The sequence below is a fragment of the Sylvia atricapilla genome, chromosome 10 (genome assembly GCF_009819655.1).
Source record: "Sylvia atricapilla isolate bSylAtr1 chromosome 10, bSylAtr1.pri, whole genome shotgun sequence".
NCBI lineage: Eukaryota > Metazoa > Chordata > Aves > Passeriformes > Sylviidae > Sylvia > Sylvia atricapilla.
The window spans coordinates 18,554,109-18,563,121 of NC_089149.1; the positions used below are offsets into that span (position 1 = coordinate 18,554,109).

At 45.7% G+C, this 9,013-nt stretch overlaps 1 protein-coding gene across 1 annotated transcript; it reads right to left on the bottom strand.

Moving 5' to 3' along the window:
• Nucleotides 1–236: 236 nt before the first annotated feature.
• Nucleotides 237–8,698, bottom strand: DBR1 (debranching RNA lariats 1). The gene is made up of 8 exons (XM_066326187.1): nt 8,442–8,698; nt 8,229–8,353; nt 8,059–8,139; nt 6,927–7,012; nt 6,307–6,531; nt 5,398–5,478; nt 3,077–3,222; nt 237–2,580 (listed from the first exon to the last, which is right to left on the bottom strand). Exons 1-8 carry the CDS (start codon nt 8,636–8,638, stop codon nt 1,905–1,907), a joined length of 1,617 nt encoding a protein of 538 aa, XP_066182284.1. The 5' UTR covers nt 8,639–8,698; the 3' UTR covers nt 237–1,904.
• Between the last annotated feature and the right edge of the window lie 315 nt (nt 8,699–9,013).

Below are 9,013 nucleotides of genomic sequence, written 5' to 3' on the forward strand. Positions count from 1 at the left end.
CAGCTGCACTCTGCTCAATGAATGCTAAAATACTTTATAAAAAAGCATTAAAAGGTTCAAAAAATCAATATTGTATCTTGTCCAAGTCTCCTGCCTTCTAGAAACACATTTATCAGAAGGAGGGGGTGGCATGGGACAACATAGGACAGAACAGTTTGCTTTAAACACACAAGGAATCAGACTGAAAAGTCTATTATATGCAAGATACATCTTCTATTCCAGTGCAGAGACCAGAATTTATATTTAAAATACTTTATTTCCATTATAGTGTTCAGAACATGTTAAGATTTTACCGCTACAGACCCAGGACCCTTATAGGGACTCATCTGCTTCAATAACTTTCCTGACAGTTCACAGCCATTTTACATACCCTGGGTGTCACACCCGGGTTACTCCCAGTTTCTCCTCATACCTCAGCACAGCTCTTTCGGTGGCTGCTCTGACAGATGAGCTGTTAATTGAACTGTTGAGAGCATTAATTATGCCCTCTTCTAGCCCTTAAACATTTAACATGTTTAGTTTTTGTAGTGAACTGCATGACAGGAGATGAAGCAAGATGAATGCCAGACCATGGAAGTGATTTAAGGGCAGAATTCCCGACCCTGATACACAACACACACTCACTGCTCCCTGTCCAGTTCCCTGCTCCTGTCAAGATGCTTTCTCCTTCACACTGCCTGTGCCTTGGAGGAGGAAAAGCACAGGTGCTACTTCTGCTCTCTGGGCAGCATGGCCATGAGGAATTCCATCTAAGAATTCCATCTGTCAGGAAGGCTAATGAGTCTAATGACATATGCTTGAAAACATTGTCATTGTCATTAATTCACTGTGTTTTATCCCTGTGGCCTCTCAGACCAAAGGAGTGCCATTTAGTAATTCAGGGAAAAAAAAATAAAAAGAAAACTTTCAAGGGAGTCTGTTCTGGCAGCTCCTGTTCTCCCTCAGCTGAAGATTACAGAGGTGCTTTGGAAGATTCCAAATCTAGTTTTAAGAGTTCAGCAAGTTACAGCTACAGAAATGACAAGTGAAAAGTGACGCTAATGATAATGGGAGGTGTTATTGTCTCAGGCAACTTACACACCCACTGCCTTGTATGAACACAAAAGACAGCCCTAATTAGTCAGCGTTGAGACAGTGGTGGTGTCATTTAGAAAGCTGTCCTTCCTAACTACTTCCATTTTAAGACATTGTTCTCAAGTTTTAAGAAACAGAACAAAAGTGAGTTTTTAAAAACAGAGATACACTCTTCCATGGTCCCCATAAAACCATCATCCTCCAAATCAAGAGACTTGGTTTGCTATCAGAACTGTAATTAAAAGCCAATCCTGGACAATACATTTTGTTTTGTTTATGACCGCGAAGTTTTTCTGTGGCATGACTATCACCAAAACCAAAAATCTTCATTCTTCTATTGCTGTTTTGTTATCATGGGAATTCTGTTTTCAAATTTCATCCATAGGGTTATTGCATATGCTGTTTTGTACTAATAGTTCAGTATAAAACAAGACAAAAGCAGTAAAATAAAATCATTCAGTCTTGTAAGTCAGACATCCTCTCGCTTGGACTCAGGCTACAGTTTAAGAGTTCTTGTTAAACAAGCACAGTGAGTCTTGTTCAGCTGAAGACATGGAGTATATACCATACACCAAGAACTGAAGCAAAATCAAGGATATATGAGCTTTACATCCTTTGACAAAGTACTTTGTTGGAAAAGCCTCAGCTTCTTTCTTTGATGTCTATTCTGGATAAATCACCTTCCCTGTGAGAAGTACATCCAGCCTCTGAGCTTAGGAAAGTAACATGACTAAGACCACGTGACATTAAAAGCACGCATAGTCCACTACAATTCTCACCACCTTCCCACAGAAAGGCTGGGAGACCTTAGTTACACACCCTGTGAGGTATTAATCTGTTTTATCTTCATCCTCTGCAGCATAGATAGCTTGGTTCCTTCTCTTGATTTTTTTAACACCACTGTTAATGTTTTCATCACCACTAATGCGCTTTAACGACCTCTCAGTGGAGCTTTTTTCCTCCACCTGCTTGCTCCCACCAGACTTCTCCAGTTCCTCATTGTTGGAGTCCATGGCATCATCAGATGACACTGCCATGGAGTCTGGCATGATCCGGATGTCAGAGAAGCTCGTAGAGAACTCAGGAGGGTGATCAGGAGAGGGATCTACAGAACATGTACTCAAGTCTTCATCACCACCTTCTTCATCCAGCATTATTTCATCTGGATTAAAGGATGAGAGGCCAGAATTATCTGTATTGTATTCACTGGGTTCCTCTGCTGACCCTGTACTGTCCATCTCCTCTTCCTCCTCCTCTTCACATTCACCTCGTCCTGAGCCCTCTTCTTTAGCCTGCTGGATCCTGTCATTGATGTCAGTGAGGCCAAACTGGGCACAGAACTCAGTGGTCTGTGGATTGATGGTATGAACTGGCTCCATGTTTTTTTGGGGCTTGCTGGGATCATAACAAGCAGCTGTCAATGTGAAGTTGCAAGGAATTTTGAGGTCATGGTTCAACTCTTCTAACACCTCTTTAATAGCTTCTTCTGTCACACTGTAGTCCCACCTAAACAAGTGCATAAAGTTTAAACCAGTGCAGCAAGTCAAAAGGTACTGCCTGTACCCACCACAGAATGCAACTTTCAAAGATGAATTATAAATTCATCTTACAACAGACACTTTATTCCTCAAATGCTTTTTCAGGAAGGTTTTAATTTTCTTTTGGTCAGTACTGAGACACCTTTCTCCCCACCAAGGATTAGTGTATTATGTCAACCCATGCCCATAACCCAGCCTGATTTTCAGCCTCATGGTGTAGTTTGTGTCCCTCAAATGCTAGTATTTAAGTTTGTAAAACAAAACTACTGCCCAGGTACGGCAGTAAAGAAGTTGTATGTTTTTGACTACATCTTTTGTCAACATCCCCTTCTCTTTCCAAGGCATTTAGTAAGTTCTACAGGCAATACAGGCTGCAGAACAGAAACGTAACTCAAATATAACTTACTTCCAGTCCAGAAAAACAAACAAACCACATTTTTATCTCTATTTTGCAGACAACTTACTTGGCATGGAGGCCATTCTTTTCAGGCATATTCCAGGTGCTCTGAGTCACATTAACAAGACTGTTGGTGGCCTTGAGGACTGCAATCCACTCAGCATCGTACTCCAGTGAGTCGCCTGCATTGGGATCATGCTCCACATCTATTATCTACTTACAAACACACAGAAAACAGATAAAATGAGTTATTTCTCTTGACACCAGAATCTGATTAAATTAAATTAAACGTTACTTTCACTGTACAGAATTTTAATGAAGTTCGAAGTACACTGAGCTAGTGGTCTCAACTAAACAAGTCCTTCTCAAGCCAGTTCTGCTAAGGGGCTAACAAAGGATGACCAGTAATAGTAACAAGGTATTTCTGAATTTCAGCTTAGAGCAATTAAAAAGCAGAACACACTCCCTCCCTTACTGCCAGCAACTGGACAGTGATGCAACTTAGAAATAGAATTTGCCTGCTCCTAACTTCATGCTGCCTTCTGTTGGAGGTTAGGATTTTTCCTTTTTTTTTTAGTTTGTCCTAGGGAGTTTTTCTCCCATTTGTTGCCTAGGAGACTGGAACAATAGATTCTTAAGGGAGACAAAAGATGTAGCCAGGACAAGGGAGGGGGTGCAGTTTGTTACATCTCTTAGCTGAGGGGTTTTCTCTTGGGAAAGGCAGAGGTATGGCCAGATTTTGGCTGGGGGGTGAGGGGCTGGGGTCAGCTCTTGCTTGCTCTCAAGAGCAAAGGTGAAACTGTTGTGCTCTTGGTGCTGGGCTGCTGCTGCAGGGAGAACTCTGCCACTGCACAGTTCTGTCCTTCACTGGTTCTCCTTACGGTGAGTGAGCCTCTGCTTGTCAGAGCAGCTATGACTGGGACCTTATTAACACCTGATTCACTGGGAAGGACCCTCACCATCTACTCAGGTGCCTCAGGAGAAAACCTGGGACCCGGACCTCCTTCCCCTCTCTGGAGGGAGCGTCTCCCAGGTGTTTCAGGAGCCCAGCTGCCACTGCACAGCCCCAGCCATTTTCTGCCCCTACTTGAGGCTTTTTTTTGCTACACTTTAACCCAACTACCCTGTTCCCCTCAACACTCCGAGGTTCCTGGTGGACTCTGGAGTTTTTGCTTCACTTTGCTTTCCACCCCTGTTCCAGCCGCCGCTCCAAGGTTCCTGCTGCAGCCAAGCCCCTTTTCTCTCTCCCGCCGTCACTCCCGTGCAGAGCGCCCCCTGCCGGCGCGGAGGAGTCACGGCAGCGCCCTGCCCGGCCGGGGGCCAGCAGCGCCCCTGGTGGCTGTGCCCGGAACTGCACCAACGGGGAACGCGCCCCACAGCCCGGAGACGGCCGGGACTGGCCTCTGGTGTGTTTGTTGGTGCTGCTGCTGTTCTTAGTTTGCCTTATTTTATACATGCATACATACATATATTCTAGTAAAGAACTGTTATTCCTTTTCCCATATCTTTGCCTGAGAGCCCCTTAATTTCAAAGTTAAATAATTTAGAGAGAAGGGGATCATATTTTCTATTCCAAGAAAAGTACCTGCATTCCTTGGCAGACATCTGTCTTTCAAACCAAGACACTTCTAAGTGGATACAAACCAAGAATTTACGGGAACAGTCATTCTGCTATATGAACACCCACTCTTACCACAGCTATGAATTAAAAAGAAATATTTTTAAACTCTTTCATGATAAATTGAAATTCATGTCTCTTTGTCTTCAGTGACATTAACCCAAATCAAACCATTTAGGTTAGTCAAAGCCCCAGTCAGACTCTAACTTTAAATACTCCACAAAGTAATTAAACCCTCCATATGCTGCTGAAGGAAGTACTAATCCAGATCATATAGGATTTTAAGTCTGGACTAGCACTCATGTTCCTTTGCATAGACAGAGCCCATCCTCATACTCTCTTCCATCTTCAAAGGCACTGACTAGGGCAAATGGATCCCACCACACATCCAAAGGACATTTAACCACTTTCCCCTTGGGATGATAGATAAAAGCGACTCTAAGGCTAGTAAAACACTTGAGTGCATTTGAAAAACACATTATCAGCAGCTCACTCCCAGAGCAAACTATTTTAGACTCATCCATTGAAGTCAGGGACTTGTTCTGAGCTGGACGGAAATGGTAGGATTAAGGAAACACCGCATCTACACAACACAGTCTGCTTAGTTCAGGACAAAATCCTACAGTGACCATTCCACACACTCAGCATTCCTACTTTCTTTAAAATTCCTCCACTTATCAGCACTATTCTTCATCTTATAAATAAGAAGAGCACTAGCAGTTCAAACAAACAAATTATTAAAGTGAAAACCTTCTACACATGTTCATCACCTGCAGGAAGTCTCTGTGTGGCAAGCATTTATCCAGAGCCAGAAATTTGGTTGCTTTTGGTAACTCTTCTTTGGAGTTTGCCTAGGAAGCAAATGGTGTTGACACAATCATTAGCACTTATGTGAAATTTGATGGCTATAAACAAGCTACAGAGACAGGTTTAAAGGTATCATTTGTACAGAAAAATAATTTCTGAAATAGAAAATTAGCAGGGACAAAGAGAAGGACTGACAGAGAATCTAACAGGAAGCAGGATGCAGATGATAGCACGATAAAGTAAGAGCTACTTTTCAGCACTAACCAAGGCAGCTGAGCACATCCAGCCTTGAAGCAAAAACAAAAACTGTAACTTAATTTGAAACAGATTTGTTGAACCTACAAGGTCCGGAGTTACAATTTTACAGATAAATAACTAGCAAATAAGAACTACACAGGCACAAATTCAGGAATAACTGTTTCAACTACAGGTGGTTTTTGGCTCAGCTCTGGGCTGCCAGACCTGCAAAGCTGTACTACAGGGATCCTCCCACCCTTAGGTAATCACCCTCTTCAGTCACTCCCTTATCACCTTTTTTGAAGTTATCTCCTTTTTCTCACCTATTTTGAAGTTGGCTGCTTCCCCAGCAGACCAGGAGAGTGCTTTTCTATATGGTTAAATTAACAAGTTTCAAGAACAATAACTTTAGCTATTTCATGCTGTTCCTGAAGATTAAGGAGTTACACCCTTCATTTATAACATTGCTTTAATTTACATAAAACTGTAGTCCTAACACCCCTTAACCTTTCATAGTTTTAACTGAGTTTTAAGAACAAAAATCACTGAATTGCTTTTCTGGACATGACTACCTGCACAAGAATTCTAAAGTGGGCCTGGGACACATACATTCTTCATTTTCTGTCCCCCTTTACCTCGTGTTGCATGAAAGCTGCAAATTTAACGTGAAGATGTGCTGAGAACCAGTAGGTGGGTTTCAGGTGCTGCAGAAGCTCTGAAGCAGCAGGGCTTCCCAATGTGTTGCTCTCCACTTCTTGACGGAAAAAGGATTTCATTTTGAGGAGCTGTTTCTTGTTTCCATAGTGATAGATGCTCCTTGGCCAGTCATGTGACATAAATATATCGATGGGACGCTTTAGCTGTCAGGCCAAAAAGCACACGGCATAAATACAAGATATTGACAAAGGAGATTAGAAATTACTTGAGGCAGCCAGCTGTGATTTATACTGCCTTATAAAAGAGTTCATATCATCACCGTAAGTCAGGCACTCAGAGGAAATCATAGCTTGAGAGCAAGTCCTCAGCCCACAATCAAAGGCATTTTCTTCCTCATGAAATATTTAAAAGCTTTATTTAAAAGGGATAATGGCTAAGCACAATATTCCTCCTCAAAGTTCACACCCATCAAATGTCTGATCAATGTGTTAAAGCATGTTTTGGTTCAATATTAACCATACTTGATCAGAGTAGCTTTAATGTCCTACTTCTAAATTAATGAAAATTACCCTTGTTTAAAAAAAGGCTTTTCACTAACCTGTTTGAGTTTGAAGACTTCAATATTCCTCACATGGTAAGCACTTCTGATGGTCTGCTGGTTGTATGGTGGGCACTCAAAGTGGCCTGAAATATTGAAAACAAGAATAGTTGCCTGAATTGCTAGTTCCTTCCTACCCAGCAGCTTTTTGGGGCCACACAGGCACCTACAGTAATCTGAAATATAAGGCTGTGATTTTACATGATTGTTCAGACTGCTGCCACCCACCAAGAAATTACAGCTCAACAGGTTCAGCAGCAGCCTAAACATCCCTGTCACTGCCCACAGGCACCACATGCTCCGGAAGCAACAACATTTACCCTGACAAAAGGGATGAGTTTCCAACTTTACCTTGGGACAAAAAATATGAATGTCCAGCATAGCTCCTACATACTCTACAGAACTAACAAAAAAATTGGTTTTTCAGTTATTGCCAAAAGAATCTTGGCTCATCTCCCTCATGCAATATTCAGGCACGTAAAGTGCCCCCTTGATGACAGCAAATTTAATCAGCATTGACGGATATTAGACAGAATCAAGTGTTCTAGAAAACTGATTCAGTACTTTGCAGCTTGAAAGCCACCTGCAAAGCTTCTCTGAGGCCGTTTATAGCGCAGTACAGTAACCACAAGGACTGCTCTTTCAAGAGCTGAGATCAGAAAGAATAAACCATCTTCTCTACTCACTGACATGAGGTATCATCTGTGACATGACTTTTGCCACCCTTCCCAGGAAGAACTCTTAAATACACACCCACATAACCAGGAGGAACGAGATGTACTGACCCTAAGCCTCAGGGCAGGACAATACACTGACATAGTGTCACAATTTTAAACTGACTCTTTCACTCAAGGAAAATCAGTATTACACTGCACGCTGAAAGGACACTGCCGTGGAAGAATCAACACTGTTCCAACAGCCTTCCAAAGGCACCTTGCTTCCTGTTGTGGTCACTGGGCAGCTACAAATTCATCTGCCAACTCCAGAAAAACCCGTGTATTTAACCAAGAGCGGTTTCCAGGCTAAGAGACGGTTCGGGGCTGAGCACAGGCAGATGCTCACACCACGCCGCGGGCCCGGCTCTCCCCTCCCCTCCCTGCTGCCCGCCCCGCCGGTCCCGCTGCCCCGGTACCTTTCCGGTAGTCGTGAGACTTAAAGATGCCCGAGATGCCGCCGATCCTCACGCCGCGGAACCGCACCACGCCCGCGTAACCTGCGGGACACGGGAGGGCGGTCACGGAGGGGCCGGCCAGGCTGGGGGGGAATTGCCGGGGGACCGGGACTGGAGCGGAGGAACCTTACCCAAGTAGTAGATGTTGGGCGCCACCCACCCGCCGTAGGGCAGCTCCTGCAGGTGGTTGGAAGCCTCATGGTTGCCGCCGATGAACACGGTGAGCACCGGGGCTTTCTTCTCGCCCGAGTAGTACCTGCGGAGACACGGCAGCTGCTGGACCTGACTAAGCCCGCGTGGGTCGGGTCGGGGGCCGGGGCCAGGGCCGGGCCGGCGGCGCTCACCGGTAGAAGGTCTGCATGTGCCGGTACTTGGCCGGCACGGCCATGCACCGCAGGTCCGCCTCGTTGCGCACGGCCTGGAAGTCCCCGCAGCAGAGTAGCAGGTCGGGCCGCACGTTGTGGCGCCGCTGCAGCAGCTCCAGCGTCTCGTACATCTTGTCCAGGGCGCCGTGGCAGCACCCAGCCACCGCCACCTTCATCGCCACGGTCGCTATGAGGGGGTGCCGCGCGCGGCTTCCGGGTCACCGCCGCGCGCGCCTTGCGTCACCTCCCCGCGCTCCTTTGCGTCACCGCCGCGCCTGCGCCGTGGGACACGGCTGGGGGGGGCACGGGCCGCGGGGAGCTGGGCCCGGCCCTTCATCACCGCTGCCCCCGGGCTTCCGAGAGCCCTGCTCTGAGGGACCCTGCCCGCTGACCCCCGGTGGTCCCCTCCCGCCCTGCCCGAGCCGGGAGGTCGGACCCGGTGACATCCGATGGTCCCTTCCAGCCTTGCCCGTTCTTCACAGAAAGGGTGGCCAGGCACTGCAATGCGCTGCCCGGGGAGGTGGTGGACACTGTCCCTGGGGGTGTTCTGG

Coding starts and splice junctions, on each gene's coding strand:
- DBR1 (XM_066326187.1), bottom strand. CDS start 8,638: ATGAAGGTGGCGGTGGCTGGGTGCTGCCACGGCGCCCTGGACAAGATG. Junction 7,013..8,058: donor GTCTCACGACTACCGGAAAG/GTACCGGGGCAG, acceptor TCAATATTTCAG/GCCACTTTGAGTGCCCACCA. Junction 2,581..3,076: donor AAGAATGGCCTCCATGCCAA/GTAAGTTGTCTG, acceptor GCACTTGTTTAG/GTGGGACTACAGTGTGACAG.